The sequence below is a fragment of the Manacus candei genome, unplaced genomic scaffold (genome assembly GCF_025592945.1).
Source record: "Manacus candei isolate 608988 ecotype Guabito, Panama unplaced genomic scaffold, ASM2559294v1 h1tg000028l, whole genome shotgun sequence".
NCBI classification, from domain to species: domain Eukaryota; kingdom Metazoa; phylum Chordata; class Aves; order Passeriformes; family Pipridae; genus Manacus; species Manacus candei.
In genome coordinates this window covers 30,738,460-30,759,086 of record NW_026138076.1, presented here as the reverse complement: position 1 = coordinate 30,759,086, position 20,627 = coordinate 30,738,460, and the positions used below count along the sequence as shown (strand labels likewise).

The 20,627-nt window shown below is 34.6% G+C and overlaps 1 protein-coding gene across 3 annotated transcripts in view; it reads left to right on the top strand.

The window, feature by feature from the left end:
• SEC24B (SEC24 homolog B, COPII coat complex component) overlaps positions 1–20,627 on the top strand; it is a 43,533-nt gene that overhangs the window by 13,648 nt on the left and 9,258 nt on the right. For 2 of the 3 annotated variants that reach the window (XM_051789627.1, XM_051789629.1), the window contains exons 4-18: positions 4,172–4,276; positions 7,293–7,373; positions 8,628–8,809; positions 10,399–10,583; positions 11,724–11,826; positions 12,677–12,803; positions 13,425–13,534; positions 14,490–14,602; positions 15,989–16,107; positions 16,467–16,522; positions 16,839–17,045; positions 17,664–17,787; positions 18,410–18,568; positions 18,988–19,161; positions 19,775–19,885. In XM_051789627.1, coding sequence (XP_051645587.1) covers positions 4,172–4,276; positions 7,293–7,373; positions 8,628–8,809; positions 10,399–10,583; positions 11,724–11,826; positions 12,677–12,803; positions 13,425–13,534; positions 14,490–14,602; positions 15,989–16,107; positions 16,467–16,522; positions 16,839–17,045; positions 17,664–17,787; positions 18,410–18,568; positions 18,988–19,161; positions 19,775–19,885 — 1,956 coding nt within the window. The remainder of the gene's footprint in view (positions 1–4,171; positions 4,277–7,292; positions 7,374–8,627; positions 8,810–10,398; positions 10,584–11,723; positions 11,827–12,676; positions 12,804–13,424; positions 13,535–14,489; positions 14,603–15,988; positions 16,108–16,466; positions 16,523–16,838; positions 17,046–17,663; positions 17,788–18,409; positions 18,569–18,987; positions 19,162–19,774; positions 19,886–20,627) is intronic. The other variant, XM_051789628.1, reaches the window with a different exon arrangement.

Below are 20,627 nucleotides of genomic sequence, written 5' to 3'. Positions count from 1 at the left end.
AGGTAGAATTTGTGTTGTAGGTGTGCTTGCTAGAAAAAATATACTGCTTCATCTTCCAAAGAAATAGCAGACCATGTTTCTAATGAGAAAAAGGATTTTAGCTGTTTAACTGTGATTGCCTTGGCCTGCAATGTGTATGTTCTTGCAGTGATTCCTGTAAAATGTGTGAACACCTGGTACAGTAACTACAGTTCACTGCGGTCACTGCTGAATTCTTCACTAAGTTCAAATGCTTCCATTTAAGTGAAGGTTAATGCAATACAGAGCTGAATGAGCACACTTTAAAACCAACAGTATGTCAACATTATAAAGATAAGTTGTCAGGAGTTTGTATTGATCTAGTTTTATTTACATCAGTATAATCAATAATAAATCCATTTACATGCCATTGCACACGTATCTTTCTATGTTTACGTATGGTTTTATGAGCATTGGAAGACTTCAGACTCTTCCTTAGTTTCATTTGAGGAGTCTGAAATACATACTGTGCTCCTGTAATATTTTTTAAACAGCAGTTAAACGTGGTAAATTTATTTGTGGAAATGAATGTACCGAAAAAATAGAACACACATACTGAATATTTTTCTGGGTTAGAATTCCAAGTGTCTTTCTCATGAAGAGATTAGACGGACTGATTTTTTTTTTTAATTACTATAGAATACTATTGTCTGCACAAAAGCATTCTGAAAAACCAATTGGAGTTAATTTTTAAAGTGGATTTCATTATTTTAGGCTCCTATCGGCGCATTCCTATACAGAATTTAAAAATTCTAGTTGTTTACTTGGCTGTGTCCTAACAGGTCATAAACCTTAAAATGTATTAAAGCCTGTTTAATCTTACATAACTATGCATACAAATTTGATGCAAATAAACTAATTTACTTGAAAACAGCATCGCAGACATAAACCTTGAGATTTTGTGTCCTCTCTGGATGTTATTTGTAGACTTCCTCAGGTTTTATGTTGATGAGTGGAGCTGATGAGTAAATGAAACTAATCTAAAACAAAGAGTTTAAGAACAGAGAAGAGGAGGGCTCATTTTGTATGAACTGCTGTTTCTAATATTAAGATCTTAATGCTGTAGTAAATTGGTTGAAAATATGAGGGCTATGAGTAGAGACAGTTAAAGAACTTCAAAATATAGTTTGTATTTGCATGTAGTTATTTCATTTGTTATTTTTGGTGGGACCTCCATTAAGAAACTTAAACCATATAAAATGTGCACTTTATGTTTTAAAGTCTTCTGTGACATGGGTGATTGAACTTTAAATATGTAAATAGTTGGGTTATTTCATGGGCAAATAAGTCATTATACCAGTTTATCTTCTGAGTCCTCTCACCTATATTTCTATGTGTCTGTAAATTGTAGTGGGATAAAGCCTTAGAGTACAAAATTGTTATATTACAGATACAGCGGTCTCAGGGTTTAGAAATTTCCAGTCCAAGAAATTTGTGATGATTTAAATTATGTGGTTGCATTTTGAGTCAGATTTATGGAATAACCTGACTCAAAATAAATAATGGTTTCAAAATTAGCTTTTGCAGTTTTAAAAGTGGGCGATTTTAACGTTATTGGCAAATATGTAAAAGATACTAAGCAGAACTGAGTTGTCACAACAGAAAATATGATTAGGCACATGATGGCACTTGGAACTGCTGTCTGCAGCCACCCGTTTTGCCCTTCAATTTGTTTTGTCCCCTGTGTTGATCTATTAGTAGCATTGCTGGGCAGTGAACTAGAATGGGTCATCCTCTCCACCTGAGAATGACTTTTTAAACTCAGGGTTGGTTTTTTTTTCTGGACAGTTGTACTAGCACAACATAGGAGTATCCTAAAGGCAGAAAATTGTGGTACTGTTGGCAATAAAAATAAATCTATGCAAACTCGTAAGGCTGATAAACCATCCCTGCCTCCAGAGGAATCACAGTGACATAGTTCATGATTCCTAAACTTCTGTGTCACTAGCATGTATTTTTAATCTCTTTTTTTTCTGTATTCTTTCTGAACACATGCTGCATCCTTTATGTTAGTGTACAGTAACTGGAAAAAGGGGAGTTTTAGAAATAGAAGGTTGTTTTGGTTTTTTCAAAGAAATAGTCTGAAGACTTCAAAGTAACATGAGTAGAATGACTAATTCAGTCCTTTTCTCTCATCTGCGCATGCTTGGAATTTTTGCATTGTCATGCACTTTCCAGGTAGATATCCTTTCTTTCTCCTTCCTATCTATGTGAGTGATATTTATTAGAGATCTGTCTTTGCATCCTCACGTTGTGTGCATCTTCTTTTAATTTGGCTCTCTCTGTTACACTGCATTTCTTCTTGTCATCCTGACATTTTTTCCCTTTTACTTGCATGTTAATTACTTCAACTTGTTTTTTTTCTCCTCCACAATAATGCAGTTGTTTTGTCTTATTCCTTGGTAGCTCTCCCAGGCCTGAGAAAAGACACAGTCTCCTTAGCTGTAGTCTGTTTTTGCACAGGGAATGATTTTCTTGTATTCTTCTTATCAAGTGCATCCAGTAAACTTCATAATAGATGAGACTAGAAATCAGTCAAATTATCCCTGTGTTTTAGCAGTATGGAAAAACTGAAACACTGTATGTCCTCAGTTCCACTTGAGATGATTTTGCCTTCACCATTGTGACTACTTGAATTATGGAAGAACTTTATTGGAATTGTATGAGTATTAATGCAGTAGATAAAGGAGTATGTCATTCTTTTCTTGCCCTAACTTCTCTATGAAAGTTCAGCTTCTCAAGAATATTGTTATATAGTTTTACTTTCTTTTCTTTTTACTTCAGGTGTTTAAATAGATACTCTTCACCTTGATTCTGTCTTTTTTTCTGTTTTGTTTTTTTCTTAAGTGAAATTGAAGTGCTCCTCTTGGGTTCATTTGCTAACCCTTTTAAAAAAAGCCATGAACCTAACAGCATTTATAGCCCACAGTTTAAACAAAATAAAGGTTGATATAGTTGATTTCAGTGGTGGATCGGGATATTGTTATTTACCAGGATGGTTTCAGATTATGCATAACATGGCACTTCTCTAGTGCTTTATAGTATTAATATCAAGAATTCTACTCAGTGGTACCACAGTGCTTTACAGGGGAAAAAAAACCTCAAACTCCTAAGAATCTGAAAAATTTTGAAGAGTTTTGAAGAATTAGGATATTTTTTTGCCATAGCAATCCATTAGATTGCTAAGAGACAAACAGTGATCACTTGCATTTTTTTAGGATATCACTGTCTGACTACAAGCATATTTAAAATCCTTACTAACGCTGCCTTTTTACAAGAGAAATTTAAGATTTCTTTGAGATGCTGAAATTGCATCAATAACATATAGGAAATTATAAGCCATTGCTGCATGCTTTACTCTGTTTTAAAATGGTATATTTGTGTGTTGGTTTTGTGTATTGTTCACATATGTTTAGAGTAGATATTATAAAAGCAAACAAATTAAAAAACACCAAAAAAATCTAATAGGTTGTGCTTTGAAGGTGACAGCAGTTAACTGTTGTTGCATTGTCTCCAGATATTAGAAGTGAATAGTGTATTTAGGTACTTAAATATGGGTCTGTAAGTCTGAATTTAGGCATTAATTTAAAAATAAGACAACCCAAATTTTCAGGTTTGCTTAGCTTAATTTTCACTGATTGTGTTGTGCTCTCTTTATGTGTGTTTGTACTCTTGCATGTGGCAACAGCAGTATATTTCATTCATTTCTGACAGTGTTCAGAATTCCAGCATGAAGTATTTTGGTCTTAAAAGGGGCAGGTGTACCAAGCAAAAGTTAATACTAAACATTTTCATGACATAATTTCAGTTTATTTGGAAATAACTCATTCATTTCTTTGTATTAATTTGTGAAAGTATCCCAGTGGACAAACTGATATTAAATAGATACATAGGAAGTCTGTTTGTGTTTAACTTCCTGATACACATGCACATACACACGTATAAAGTTTTCTGCCAACTTCCATGTGCTACTAATACTTTGCTGTACTAGCCCACTAAAAATTGCTTCTAGGGTTGTAGATTTAACTTTTTGCATGTTGGGATTTTCTGTAGAACAGCTAATTTCTCTTACTTTTAATGCAATGATTTGTGACTTTCGTTTCTCGTCTTTCCTGTCTGTCTGACTCTTATGTTTGTGCTTTCCACTTCACAGGCATGCAGTATGGTGGATATGTTAATAATCAAGCTAGCTCTGCACCAGCTCCCTTGTCATCAAGTTCAGATGATGAGGAAGAGGATGAGGAGGATGAGGAAGCAGGTTGGCTTTAGCTTTACACCAGTATCTTGTTCTCTTCTTACTCAAGGTTTTCTCCATATTTCCATCCCGTGAAACTTTTTCTTCCTTTAAGACAAAACATCACTCTGACTCATCATGTATCAAGTTAACTAGAAATTTCCCAACTGTTACTAGTGTAGTAAATGAAAAGGAGTTCAGTGGCCAACAAATGGGTCTTTTTTTTGGTCATATTAATATCTGATATTTTATTGATCTAACAAAGTAATATTCACAACTTGCAAGACTCACATTTTTAATATTTTGATTTGGAATGGGTTTTAAACTCTTAACTAGCTGTAGAACTTAGACTGATAATTGCTTATGTTAAGCAACGAGATACCATACATTAAACAAGTGTTTACCTTTTTTCTCATTTTATGCATAGGGAACTCTGACAATTAAGGTAGTAAAGTCAATACTGAAAGGTAGTAAGCATGCTTTATATGACAGTAAATTAATCTGTGCTGGATTTTTTTTCTCCTTCTAAGGTATATCTCCATGGTCAGGCATATAGGTTAAATTTTAATCTGCTTGCTTTGTAGGAAAACTTAAAAAAAAATCAAACTTTTTAAGAAGTTTGTGCTGATAGATTGAAATATATTACGTACTTGATTGCAAGGATTCTGCCTGTGCTTTGTCAGAATGGCTTGGTTTTGTGAGTTTGATATTTCTTCTCACCTTAGTTTCTTGAATTATGGTAACATTTTTTCTTTGAGCTTATAGAAGTCTTTACTGTCTATATGAGTGTAAAAAGCTTTTTGAGAGAAGCATTAGACTACTACCCTTGTTGATAGATTGAAGTAATAGCACATACCTTGTGTTGATATACTGCTCCTGTTTGTGTGTGCTGGCTTTTAGTATTGATTTGGAATAGCAAACTTTTGTAGCTTTTCCTATAAGCTTATAATTCATGTTGTAACTAGTCAGAAAACAAAATAAGTGTCATATTATTCAGAATTTTATTAAAATAATTAAATCATCAACTAGAATACTGTGAAAATAGCTTAGTGTACTCATACTAATTCTGTGAAGAATGGAGCAAAACAATTATGGCATTCAATCATAATTAAGAACAGTGTGCTGGGTTCCCATGCCAAGGTTTCTGTCAAAGAATGCGTCAATTGTGTTTTTTTTTTCTATTGATTTTAACCTTTCTCTTATTATGTTGTTCCCTAAACAAAGTTTCATACTCCCTACCATCTTTCTCTCTCAAGTTCTGTACTTCACTAAAACTTGTAGCCTTGGCAGTATCGTTGTATTTAAATTTATCTTTTGGAAAAGAGTGAAGGGGCACCCAGGTTCAATACATAGGCTACCTGATTAATAAGCATCCTGTCACCAGCAATTAATGTTAAGTCCTAAACAGATTCAGTAGACAGGTTTCTAGCTCAGTCTGTCACAGCGGTTTTATGAAAAATAGATGTAGGAAATTGGGTTGCTTATGATTGTGCAACTTCTCAAGTTTTTTGTTGACTTAACAAAGGTATGTTTTGGGTTTTCTGTAGTAGGACTTAGCAAAGTTTTAAAAGCCCTACTTTAAAAGTTCCTGCTCAGGGAACAAAGTAAGGAATCCTGTTTCCTTCAGTTTCTAGAATAGAAAGATAAAATCCTCCAGGATTTAAAAAAGAGGGAAAATCTGAAAACTAAGATTGTATCAATGTCACAGTGTTAAATTTTATTTTAAATAATATATTATTTTTAGTGTTATGGGGTTTTTTAATAGTATTGGGGTATTATTTTAATAGTATTTCTGTTTCTTAGCTAAGTGCTTTAAAGGCACTTAGCTAAGTGCTTGAAATGCTCAAAAATAATCTATACTGTCATGATGGTGCCATAGTATTGCTGTGTCCAAAATGTCAGTGATGTTATGTTTCATAGGTAGGAGTCTCTTGGAAATCTCAGTTGAAGGGCAATCGAATCTCAAATGTCCCACCACTGAAGTTCTCCCTTGAAATATTTTCAACTTTGCAATGGAATGCGTGGTCATGGTTGATCCTTCTGAGTAGAACAGTATCAGTGAATCTTTCAAGTCTGTTCTGCCACAAAAATTATACATGTGATTCTCTTTTTTTTTTTTTAAATTTTAATTCTTAAATAGACTCTTTCTTTCTGTCAGACTTCATGACTTCATGTGCTTTAAGGAGCAGATACATTTTATCTCCTCGGCCCTTTTTCTTTGGAAATGTGTCTGAAATGGCATTGGAAGAGATGTTTTCAAATATTCTTTTGTTTGCAATGTTTTACAATAAAATATTGAAGATCTATGCATAGGTCGAACTAAAAAGTAAGCAGTAAGAATTTCTTTAGTACTAACAGCTATGTATGTACTCATTGTGCTTTTTTTATATTGTCTAGTTAAATTTTGGTACTTACTTTTACATAGTTACTTTTACTTTTGGGTGAACGAAAAGTAATTGTTTATTCTGTCTGAAGCTGAGGCTTCTTGTCAATGATAATGGAAAATAGAAACTTTAGATTGAAAGGAAACCAAGCTGTGAATTACAACAGGACATAAAGGAGGGAAGAATTAAATACTTGACAGTTTGGCTTGAAGGTGGGGATGGTGCATAATCACTCTGAAGATGATGGGAATCTTCAGCTGTTTGCAGTTGTGAAGAAAGTCATGAATGGATATTTTTAAAATGTGCACGGCTTCAGTTGAGGTACTCTAGAAAGAGCTTTTGGTTTAATAGAAAAAAAATTTATTTCAAGAAAGAATTTTTTTCATTGTTTTTGTCCTTTTCCTGTCAATCTCTCTTGCTATTTGTTGAGTATGTCCTTGTTTGTTTTTTAATATCTTGTTAATTATATCTTCCTCCCTCTCCTTTTTGCAGTGGTAATAGTCTTCATGTATTAGGACTGAAGTGGTGGGGTTTTTTTCTAGGATCTTTCTTGTCAGTTTCTTATCAAAATTTTAAGAAAAAAATTCTCAGTCTCTTATTTATCAAAAGTTTGGCATTTCTGAAGTACCTAAAGTTAAACTGCTTTCCTCCCCCAGCACTTGATAGTTCTTCTACTACAAGCAGTGCCTCTCCTGTTCTGAACAATTATGATGCCCTGGAAGGAGGTGGCTATCCAGGTAAACTCTTCATTTTGAATTGTTTATTTAAATACTTAAACGTGGTTTTTTATTATTTCTGGTGTTGTTTATTGTTAGTTAACAAGCAGATGAAAGGAAATGCCTATGAAAGGAATGAGGGAAATCATCAGAGAAAACATACATGCCTTTTTTAGTCACTTCACAGTTTGAACGTTGAAGCTGACATAACCATTTAAGAAAAATTGCCTGAATCGTGTCATACTTTCCATTATAGTATTGAGGGTAGTACTGAAAACATGCTAAATGTGAAAGCAGCATCTTTCTCTAGATCATACTGTGTGCCTGATTGTGTTGACAGTAGGAGCTTCTAATAGTGACTCACACACCACAGAAGTCAACACACCACCACCAATATCAGCTTGCAGAGATGCTTGGACTAGGTTTTCTTCTTCTCTTTTTCTTCATTTAAAGAAAATGGCTGCTATTTTGCTAATTTTTAGCTCTAAAGATATCAGAACTGTCAGGTTGTTTCTAAAGGAACTTGCTAACTGACTGCCTTGGTCTTGAAATCTGTAGAGCTGCCATATTAAGAACAAGTGGAAAAGATGCTATTCAAAGTATGTTAGCCAGTATTTTAAATGATAATTGGATTAATTTGGAAGGCCTACCCCTCTGGCTCTTTTTTTTCTATATCCCGGTGCTGCAGGGATATACAGGACAAACTTTCATCAGAGTTATAAACTGCAAAAGAGACCAATTATGCATAATTTCTCCTCTACCACTTATAATACTGTGAAAACATAAGGCTCATCTGACCAAACTATTCTCTAAATGTAGATACAACTTTTAATGAAGTCACTGTAGAATTATAGAATGATTTTAGCCTTATGTTTGACAGTATTCAGAAGTGGTAGAGCAGAGACTAAGCATGAATGGTCTCTTGTGGTTTATATCAAATATATATGTTGTAATAAAATGTGGTTCTAAGAGGTTTTTTCTTTTTTTATTCAATTGAAGTACTTTTCAGGTTGCCTCTTTTTGTAAAGCAACATTTTGTTAGTAGTGACTATAAGTCTGTGGTCATTTTCCCATATATGTCATCTTTGTCACTGCAATTGCAGTAATCTTCCTTGCTAATTGCTTTTTTCAGTGCAGAAAAATAACTTGATAGGTAATGAAAACACTTACAAATGGAAATGTTGTTTGTAAAGCATTTAGGAATTTACGTTTAAATTAAGAAGGAAATAGTAAGTATATTCAATACCTTCTGTGTGATTTCTTTTGTCCATTCAGATACACGTTCTGTGACCAGCAGTCCAGTTCCTGCTCCATCAGTCCCGCAAACATCAAAAGCTTCAAAACCCTTTGGTTATGGATATCCAGCACTGCAGCCTGGCTACCAAAATGCAACACCAACTACTCCTGTGCAGCCCAGTAATCCAGGACACCATCCTGGTTTTCAACACTATCCACAGGTTTGTATTTTTAATTGAAAAGTTACGTCATCAAATAACTTCCTTGGAAAACATTTTTCTACGTGTTGTGTTTCTCCTTTTATTTTCATATTTTCTATTTTATTTTTATAATTTCTGAGACAACAAATGTTAAGTATAATATTGATGTCGTAGTTCTGGATCTAAACTCATTGGAAGGCTTTTGAACGAAAATTTTAAGTGTGCCTCGAAGTAGTTAAGCTGAACAAGTTTGTTTCACCAGTTATTAGCAGGTTTAAGGTTTGGTGTTTCAGAGAGCTGAACATCACTGATAGGAAACCATAAGGAAGTACTTGATCTGCATGTATTTGAGCACTACTATAGGCTATGATCTCAAGCATTAAATGACCTCATGAGCAAGGCATGGCAAAGGGTCCACATAAAAGAGCCCTGTAGAGTTTGTGCTGGCTGCGTGTGTGATGGGGCAGGCTGACTGCATCTGCTCTATTTTCCTGGCAAAGAGAGCACCAAACACCCAAGAAATCATGTACAATCACCTGACTCCTGTCATACATGTGAATCACCTGAGTGCAGTGAAATCTGAAGAAGAGACAAACACTGAGGAAAAATAGAAATGCTGAAGCAGTGCAAAGAAATGTATGTGTGAAGAGGTCAACAAAAAGAAATGTGCTGATTTACAAATCTTACTTTCTGAAATAAGGGCCAGCTGGCAAATAGAGTGAAACTGCTGTTGTAGGTGATCACAATTCCTTAGTGATCTGAGTGTAGTACCATTACTTACTATATAATATCCAGGAACATTACAGAGGTAATGTAAAATGTGACCTGAAAGAAATTATTCATTGTTGGGTTTTTTTTTAATTGAAAGGATTGGTTTCATCTTCACTATAATGTGAGATGCAGGTAGGCTCTTTTCAGGATCACATAGTAGAAGAACAGCAGTTGCAGCAAGTGAATTCTAGTTGGACACATAAAGAGAAAATTCTTCAGGAATGGAGTGGGGAAGCAATAGAACAGATTGTGTTGTGAAATTGTTAATCCTTAGATATTATCAAAACTCGACAAGTCTAAACTAACTTTCAAGTTTTTTTTAAACAACATAAGCTGACTTTTAAGATAGCCTTGTTTGAGTTAGAGATTAGACTACCAGACTGCAAAGGTGCCTTCCAACCTAACCTTTTCTCCTCTTCTATGGTTTTAGTTTAAAAATAAATATATAAAAGCAGTGTCTGTAACTTGAAAAAGTTACATTGCAACAAAAGTTACATTGCAGAGTCCAGGGACGGAAATTGTTTCAGCCTTTCTAGTAATTTGTTTTCTTATGCCTGGAGAGATGGAAGGATTATGTGTGACTGACTTCCTGTGTTGATTTGTGTCATGAATTTGAATTTTGTCCGATGATACATATTTAGAAGGTATGTCACATTTGTCTTAGCATCTTTAAATTTCTACCATACGACCCTCTTCTTGTTTGTTTGGGTTTGTTACTAAGTGCTGCTGTATCTTTTTTCAATATGTGTCTGGAAGAAAGGGGACTACAAGAGGGTTTAAGGTTGTTATTTAAACATGAATGTGTGTTTACCTGTTTGTCATGCTCTTACCTTTTTCAGCAATATCCAGGTGTGAACCAGCTGTCCTCTTCCTTAGGAAGCTTAAGTCTACAGCATTCTCAGCAGCCAGAAAGCTTGAGACCAGTAAACCTTACACATGATAGAAATATTTTGCCAGTGTCTTCAGTTCCAGCACCTGTGCCTAACTTGAATTCTGATCTTAGGAAATTAAACTGCAGTCCAGAGTGAGTGTACTGTGTCTAGAACAGTATCTTACATTTTTCAGTAGCTAACAATTAAAGTGTCAAAAAATGTATAAAGTGACTCCTGAATTTAAATCGTTGTGATGAGTTAATAAAAACTCTTTCACTTGAAAATGAGTTTATCCTCTGCATCCTTACACAAATGTTGAAACTGTCCTACCATCAGAATACATTATATGCAGCGGGAGTATAGCTTATTTCTTTATATTTTGAGAAGTCTGCTTAATCTTCACCTTGTTTTATCCATTTAAAAAAAAAAGTTTTAATAAATACCTTAACGTTATGCAGTAGAATATTTTTGTAATATTGCACGAGATTTTTTCTGGAAAAGTATTATGATCATGCCTGAATACACTGAATAATGTATCCTTTCACCTCTGATTAACATGCTGTTTAACAATAGAATTAATTAACAACTATCCCAAGTCAAGTCCAACCGGGTACAACGGCAAGTGCTATTCCCCAAAGATTTTATTTGTAATTCCAAAATAAGTATTCTCTGTTGCCCCAAAGTGACTCAGCGTCCTTACTGCTCTAGTGACAACACACAGTCCCACCAGAAAACAGAAATCGGAAAGCTGAGAGCCTAGAAATCATTCTTAAGTATGGATCACTTTGGAGAGCACTATTTCTGCATTGGGTTTTTTTAGTGTCCCTTAAATTATCTTGAAGTCTATCCTCCATGTTACACAAAAGAAAAGATTTTGACTCTACTCAGTATTTGGGATCCTTTTCTACCATTTTCTTATGTGAATATTGCTTTCTGAGAACTAGTAAATACTATATTCCTTCTGTAGTTCCTTCATTCGAAAAATTTTTATAATGAACAGAAAAATACATATTTTTACATTGAGTGTTGTACCCAAAGCAGTTCTGATTCTTTAGTGCAAGTTGGTATACTTGCACTGCTGAACTGCTAAACTGGGGAGTGGGGGACTGGGTTTTTTTGTTTCTTTAGGAGGCCTTTTTTTAAATCTCTTTGCATTTTGTTTTTTATTAAATCAGCTTTGTAAAACACAGGATTTCTTAAATTTCTAAGTTCTTTAAAATCTGGTGTTAACACAATGTTTTTAACATCTCTTAAAATTTAATTTTCAATATAATGTTTTTATTTCCTTTCAGCTCATTTCGATGTACATTGACAAATATTCCACAAACACAGGCTTTGTTAAACAAAGCTAAGCTTCCTTTGGGTTTGTTGCTGCATCCCTTCAGGGACCTAACGGTAAAGTTTTGTACTTCTTTTTTTTTAGAGTGTGTATTTAATACGTGCATTTGTCTTATTTTCATTCAAACGAAAAATGACAATGAACTGTAAATCCTAATTTAACAGAAATACCAAAAACTTGTTTGGGACTTAGGAGGAAGGGAAAAAAGCCTTGAAATTGCTACTTCATTGAAATTCATAAGGGAGAAGCTTTGGAGAAGTTTTTCCTTGTTGTTGGAAATCTTTGCTTGCCTGTGGTTCTCCGAAGCAGTGAATTACTGCTCTGTGTGTTGGGCTCACAACTGTCAGGTAGCTCTTGAAAAGGTGTTTACAGAGCCCTCTTGTGCTCATGTTGAGTGTATTACTGGCCTGATAAATGCTTTCAACAGAAAGTAAGCACAGTACAAGATTGAAGATGTATTTATAACTGTTAAGCATCTCCTCACCATCTGATTTATTAGTATTTATGTAAAAAGGTGAATGACTGTCTGGTCTAACTTCTTTTTATAAAATATGTGTTATTTGTGTAAAGTTTTCTATCTGTCATATTTAGTCACTCAAAGTGGTCCTGTCTTTCATAATTCTTCTTGCACAGTAGCTCTAATTTAAAATACTTTCATTTAAAATCTTAATACATCTTTGATTGTGATATTAGATTGAGACACTAATTAAATGTTATTTCTTTTGATTTTAATGGAGAAGTTATTTTTAGTAAGGCATCATAATTACTCTGTATGAAAATAAACTAAAAAGCTAAAAGGAAAGATGATAGAATACATAGTCTTATGAAGGTTTTATGAATTGTACTGCACATTTCCACGAAATGTATCATATACCTTTGTGACAGCTTTCCATTGTTTCTTTGTAGCAATTACCAGTAATAACATCAAGCACAATAGTAAGATGCAGATCCTGCAGGACGTATATCAACCCTTTTGTTTCTTTCATTGATCAAAGGAGGTGGAAATGCAATCTGTGCTATAGAGTTAATGATGGTAAGTTTCTGTAGCAGGAGATGCTTGCATATATAGTATCTCTTTCAAGCATTTGCATCATATCAGTCCATAGGAAACTTTAGATTAAAATGTAGATTAAAGTGTCAGTGTTCTTATGATCCAAAGATTTTAAAAAAACATCTTAAGTCAGATGTGTTGTGCATTCTTTTGAAGGAAAAGATTGTTTTGCAGTCTTGTGGGAGATGAAGAAAATGTATTCACATAATGCTGATTACTTGTATAATGAATTCAGCTTATTCCATTGACTGCTGTTGCAATATGCAAATGGAAACATGATGACAGCTACTACTGTCTGCAGTCCAGACCAGGGGTTATGAGAAGCAATACAGATTGCTGCTTGGTGTGAAATGCTCTATTTGCATTGGTGTTTTATAGTTGTGATGTAGTGCTATTTAAAATAAACTTTCTTTTCTTTCCAATTACTTCACTTGGATGTTGCTTGAAGTGTTCTTTGAAGTGTTCCTTCATTTTATGTATCCGTCACGTGAATTTTTTCCTGTTGTGATAATTGAAATGTGTCCACATTACTTTGCTTGTAGCTTCAATAATGTTTTTTATTTGCTGACAAAAATATAATCTGTATTACATTTTTTTTTATAGTTCCTGAAGAATTTATGTATAATCCTCTGACACGGTCTTATGGAGAGCCTCATAAACGGCCAGAGGTGCAAAATTCTACAGTGGAATTCATTGCTTCCTCAGACTATATGGTAAAAAACGTTTTTCATGGTAACTTGAGCAAGAGCAATTGCATTTTAATATGAAAGCATTTAAAATTAATGTTGCATATTGCTCCAGTGGTGTGTATTAATTTTCCTGTGAAGGTCCTCTTAACACTAAAGATTATTTAAAATTCATATTTTGAGGTTTTGCTAATGCAGACATTCAGAGGCTTGTCAGTTAAAGTCAGTTCAGTGTGTATTGTCATCCATTTTAGTTTAATGTGTCACAGTCAGATTTGAACCCAATGCAATGTAATTTCTGGCTTTCCCCATTGTTTTGAGGAGGTTTTGAAAGACCAGTAATGGAATAACAAACAAATTAATTTAGCTTCAAATTTTCAGTTAGTAATTGTGACAGAAATTATTCTTATCAGTAGTCAGCTTACAATTGCTGTGATAGTAGTCTTGTCTCCAAAAAAGTTAAACAACACCTGGGAAAAGGCCCTGTTCATAATTGACATTATTAACAGCAGCAAAAATAAATTGTTCTCTTGTCTTTTAATTGAAACATTGTAGCAGAGACATTTGGCAGTAAATAAACAGAACTCATTACAGAGTTGGGAAAAGGTTGTAGGTAGAATGTTTTAACCCTGTTTAATGCATCACAGTGAAAGAACAGTGGAGTATAGAAGGGTGAATTCCATATCTTTCATGAATGTCATGTCTGAGATGACTGTTGGAAGGAGGGACTAATACATCAAATTTTTTTTCTGAAGTATAACACTGTATATTTATTACAAATGGCAGTTATTAACCAGTGGGAATTGTGGTTAAGTCTGTCCACATGTTTCTTAGTAAATTGCTTTTATTGCATACTGTGTACTTTGCATTTTTCTAAGTATTCCCTTTTCCCACTTCCCTTTCTAATGATTAATCAATTTTACCATTTCTTTGAATATGATTTTTAAACATTCTTTTATTTATTTTTTTTTTTACTTTGTAGCTTCGTCCTCCTCAGCCTGCGGTATATTTATTTGTTTTAGATGTGTCACATAATGCAGTGGAGGCTGGATATTTGACAATAGTCTGCCAGTCATTACTGGAAAACCTAGACAAGTAAGAGTATAAACAGTTTTTTCAAATCAGCTGACATGTTGTTATGAACAATAGTAATTTACAGTTTTGAAAAAAACTTGCATATAGTGTCTAAACATCCTGTCCTCAAAGAGCAGAAGTTCAGTTGCCCGGAATTCTGAAATGCAGCTTACATCTCTAAAAAAACAAAACCAACCAAAGAACCCAAACCACCAAAAAACCAAAAAACCCCAGCTGCTGAAGCAATTTACATGGTGAGAGCTGTCTTCCCTGAATGTGATTAAAGATGTATCTGCATATAATTTACTTACTTATCTGCAAAAAATATTTAGCTGTAACTTCTAGCAGCATGTTAATTGTACAAAGATCTATGCACTGCAGTGTTCCCCTCTACCAAGAGCAACAAAAATGAACTAAATTACAGAGATTAAGTTGTCTGGTTCTTGTGCTGAAATAACTAAGGTGCTGCATGCTGGATCCACCTAGATCTACCTGTGCCGCTTTCTATCTGTTCACATTTTTGCACTGGGACAGCATGCATGGGGTTGTTGCTGGTGCTTTTTTAGTGAGGCCTAATAAGCTTCACTGTGTTCATGTCTTTTGACAACTAATCCTGTGAAGGCTCGAAAATTCCTTTCTACAAATTTTTCTTGGGGAACTTGATTTTAGTTTCTCAGGAAGAAACCAATATGTACAATAAAATTCTTCCATTTATTAGTTTAGTCCTTCTTTGTTCAGTTTTTTATGGGTATTTTGTTAACAGATCTCAGAAACACGCAAAGTCTATAGGAAAATCAGTACATCCAGTTCATTTATATACCTAGGTGGTAACAACAATAGTCACCTTTTTTGTTTTTGGTCACTGTCATGCTTTTCAGCACTTGCTGATGTTTTATATTCTATTTGAAAAGTTACTTTTAGTTTTTAATTTTATATTTTTAATGCCATTTACTGAAATATGGTCCCCATGAGCAATAAGTAAGTTGCATTGTAGAGACATTGGATTTTGGTTTAGAGTTGTAAGTACTCTGTAACTACATTAGTAAATGGGTTTTTTGAATTATGAAAGAGCAGAATGCACTGTTTTCTGTTGAAGAACTGCCTTCTTTCATGTATCAGTATAATGTTTAAATGAACCTATTAGGTTCTCTCTTGGAGCAAAATATCAGTATATTAGTGAGTGCTCATCTATAACATTGGTCTTGTAAACCGTACCATTATCTCAGCTTTTCAGAAAATACTGAGAGAATATTGCTTGTATTCATGTTTCAGATCTCCTTTCTTATGTTCTTCCTTCACTCCTGTACACTAGAGCTGAGTTTCTGCTAACATCAGCAGGAGCTCTGAGTATGTATATGTATTGAGAGAGAGATTTAGGGCTTAATAGTTTATTTTTCAATGCTTCAGGCTTCCTGGAGACTCAAGAACAAGAATAGGGTTCATAACGTTTGACAGCACTGTTCAGTTTTACAACTTGCAAGAAGGTTTATCTCAGCCTCAGATGCTGATTGTCTCAGATATTGATGGTAAGTAAAAAGAAAATGGAAGCTGAATTTTTGAGAATCTATTATTTATTTTTCCCAGAAGAAAGATTAGAATCTCTCAACTATTCTGGTGTTAGGTCAATGTTATTGAATGTATAGTGAATATATTTTTGAAAAGTAGTCTTACACTAACTATAGAGTAGGTGATGTTTAAAATGTGAAATTCAAAACTTAATTTTGCTTTGAATAAGACAAACTTTGTATAGACCGTGTTTTTTTCTCTAACACACCTATCAGAAAATTAGACTATTTCATGGTATGAATAGCAGTGGGCAATGAAATGTTTTGTTCTATTTTAATGTTATTTTTTTCTTTAATGTTATTTTCCATTCTCCCTGCAGATATTTTCCTGCCTACACCAGATAGTTTACTTGTAAATCTCCATGAAAGCAAAGAGGTATGATTGCTTAAAATATATAATTAAATTTAAAGAGTAAACATTCAAATTAGATGTTCCTGTTAAACTTTGAATTCAAACTTACCTTCATAATATGTAGTTCCAATGCTAATTTTTAATTATACAAGTATTACGTGTAGTTTGATACATCATAACTTCTAAATTTATGCCTTTATTTTCCTTAATGTGTTAAAACTAAACTGAAATATTTGGTACAGATTGTGTCACTTCAGTTATGGTAGTAGAGCTTTTTAGAAACAGCAGAAAATCTCAAGCTTGTAAAGTCTTATAAAACACCTTTCAATCTGTTCTGCAGCTGATAAAAGACCTATTGAATGCATTACCAAATATGTTCACTAATACAAGAGAAACACACAGTGCATTGGGCCCTGCTCTTCAGGCTGCATTTAAACTGATGTCTCCAACGGGTGGTCGGATATCTGTCTTTCAAACTCAGTTACCATCCTTGGGAGCGGGGCTTTTGCATTCCAGAGAAGATCCCAATCAAAGGTCAAGCACAAAGGTAAAAAACTTCCTTTAAAATTCTTTTCATGAGACTAAGTATTGACCATGTCTTTCTGACTTGTGTAGTTCTGCAGATCAATGCTTGCTTTTTGTTTATAGCAGTTCACTAAATTAAATTATGTTTATACATTTAAGATCACACATGTATGTGTGATGTTACTTGTTTCAAAGTGCACGAGCTGTCTTTTGGACCTTTGGTTCATAGTTTTCCTTGGCAAGGAAAAGAAGCTGCAAATATTTCTAACTTGGTTAATGTCAACCTGAGTTTTTGATCAGTGTGGATATTTAAATTGTAGACCTAAAACATGGTTTCTTGTTATTTTTATGGCCTTGTAGTTCACAGCATCCAATAAGTGGTACACAGTTGCATGAATGTTTATTTGTATGAGCATGTAAACTTCCTCGAAAGTAGGATCATAACTGGTTGTAAACGCAAACTTAAATAATACGGAACATAAGGAAAATAGTTTCTGAAGGTGGGAATACCTGTAAGTTACTATTTAAAGGAAACTTCCTTATGATACTTTGCTGCTGACTAGTATGTCTGTTGTTCCATGAACTCTTAAAAAGCACGATTGTTGTCTTAACTCTTCCCTGTATAATTTATTCACTAAAGGTGGTCCAGCATCTTGGTCCAGCAACGGACTTTTATAAGAAGTTGGCACTGGACTGTTCAGGCCAGCAGACTGCTGTGGATTTGTTTCTCTTAAGTTCACAATATTCTGATCTAGCTTCTCTGGGTAAGGAGTACCTCATTCCCTCTTTCTGCACTGTTGTCTTACTTTAGAAGCATAGGCTGCTTCAGGAATTTTTAAGTCATGTAAATATTTTTGCACTTTCAGAATTGCAGCTCATGCTGCAATGGAATTGACTTTGAAGTAGATAGCAGTAAAGAACAGAAATATTGTATTGGTGGTATCAGACAACTTATTCTAGGATTTCACAGTTTTAAATGAGAATGTTCTCTCCTGCTCAAGAACAGGAAACAGCCAGATGGCAAGGAATAAATAAAGTTTAATTATAGGGGTAAGACAGAGTTTTCATCTTTTGATATTAATCCAAGATTTGTGCACACACTTAATTTTGCCTCCACACCATTGACTTTTTCTGCAGGCACTTCAGTCTTAGCTGCCAAAGGAGGTGTTTATTGAGCTCAGTGTATAATTAGGTCATTGTGTATTGAGGTGGCTCGTGACTGTCTTCAGTGGCCTGAGGCTGGGCCAGTTCTCGTGTTCTTATAGGTGTGGGTCCTAGGAAGAAAAAGATGAATAGATGTGATTTGTGGAAGGCTGGACACAATTTTTGTGTCCGGACTTCATGTTACAATTTTACCTCTTAACCATATCTTTTCTTCCTTCACAGCTTGCATGTCCAAGTATTCTGCTGGATGCATCTATTACTATCCATCTTTCCATCGTACCCATAATCCTGCTCAGGCCGAAAAGTTGCAAAAAGACCTGAAAAGATACCTTACAAGAAAGATTGGATTTGAAGCAGTTATGCGCATAAGATGTACAAAAGGTATGTCTTAAATACATGGAAAAGTTGGTGTAAGCGTGTTAATGATCATTTTGAATGTGCTTAAGTCTTGAGCAACATCAAAGTTCATGTTATTTCTCTTTCTCTGAAGAGTAAGGTAGTTGCTTTCTCTATGTAAGTTACATTCGCTTTTGGCATTTGTTGCTTTGCTCTTTAGTTGATGGCACGATCTTGCTTTAAATTGACATGTGTAGTGTAAGGGCATCAATTTGGAGCGTTCAGAATCGAGCATGAACTCTACAGGATCGTGCTGAAATGTCTAATGATTCATGTAATTGATTTTGCATGATAGAATTTTTACTGTTTTCTTAAACCTAGCTTGAGGGCTGTGGATTTTAGTTATTGATAAGAGTTTTCCATGCTGTTTTAAATTCATTCTGAGTTATTTAATCTGCTTCTAGGTCTTTCAATACACACTTTTCATGGGAACTTTTTTGTACGATCTACTGATTTGTTGTCCCTTGCTAATGTCAATCCTGATGCTGGATTTGCAGTACAAATGTCCATTGAAGAAAGTCTAACTGACACATCATTGGTTTGTTTTCAAACAGCTCTTTTGTATACTTCCAGCAAAGGTAAATAAATTCAAATTAATTGACCAGTGGGCTTTTTCTATAATATAATGTTTGTGTAGTTGGTTCCACAGCCTTCTACCGTTCACTATACCCTAAGAGAATCTTTTCAAGGCTAGTGAGCCTACTTGGCAATTAATCACATAATGGGAATCCTTATAAAGTCTATTTTGATGGGATAATGTGATTTAATCTCCATCTTACATCTGATTCAGCAAGAATCCTTTACTTAACAAGTGGTACCATTGTTACACGCAGTAACATGTTGGCAGGTACTTTGTCCAAATTCACAGACTTATGATGAATTGGAACGAGTTGCTACTACATTGGGTGGGCATTAAAGAATAGCAGCTAATTTCTATAATGGAAGATTCCACCAAATTTTGGGATGGAAATCCATGTACTTCATTTGTAGGATCAAGACACTGGATGTTGTAAGTCAACTTGTGCTGCTTTAGAGCAGAATTTGAACAGGTTGAGACAGGAATGAGCGACAGTGTTAAATCAATTTCCTGACTGGTATGTTTTTATAAAATGGGTGCATCTTAGATGAGAGGAGATATGCAGTAAAGACTGCAGGAGATAATTCACGATGGTTTCCTCTGATTTCTCTTAGGTGAACGTCGCATTCGAGTGCACACACTTTGCTTGCCCGTAGTAAGTTCATTGGCTGATGTATATGCAGGAGCAGATGTACAAGCAGTTGTCTGCCTCTTAGCCAACATGGGTGAGTACAGACCAAGAAGATTCAAGTATTTCTTTGTATGTTCTTAATTTTTCCAGCCATTTAAATGAAATAGTAAATGAAGCCTGGGTATTAAACTGGAGCACACTGAAACCTGAGAATGCAAAAGATGACAAAATCAAAGTTATATCAAAACTGTGAACCTAAATATTCCTCCTTCTGAATACTTAGTTGACCTTAACCTTTTAAAAGGAACCTTGTGTTCTTTAGAGTTTATTAAAGAACAAAGAATACTTGGATCAAAACTCTCATTTTTGTATCATCATCATAATTGTTATCTCAAACTTAAGCATTCTAGGATTACTTAAGAGACAGTGATTCAGTTTAGTGAGTTGCTGGAGACTAAAAGGCAGCTTCTGAAACAGTGTATCCAAATACTAGTTTTGTGTCCTTCTGTTGTTGGTGGGTTGAGGATTCTTACTTGTCCCAACTTGCGGGTCATAAGTAGATGTTTCATAGACTGATCTCTGACACCGAATGTGTGTGACTCTGTGCAGCATTTTAGTATAAGCTATGTTGTAAATTAGTAGTGAAATCAATTAGAAGAAATAAATAGTACTTCTACATCTTTTGAGGCTGGAACTAGATGATCTGTAAGGTCCCTTCCAACCCAAACAGTTCTGTGATCTCCTCTTAAATGCGCATTCAGTCCAGCAGGTGGCTTCCTCCAATCAAAGAATTTGCAGCCCTTGCTCAACAGAGAAAAGTGAAGCTGCATTTACAC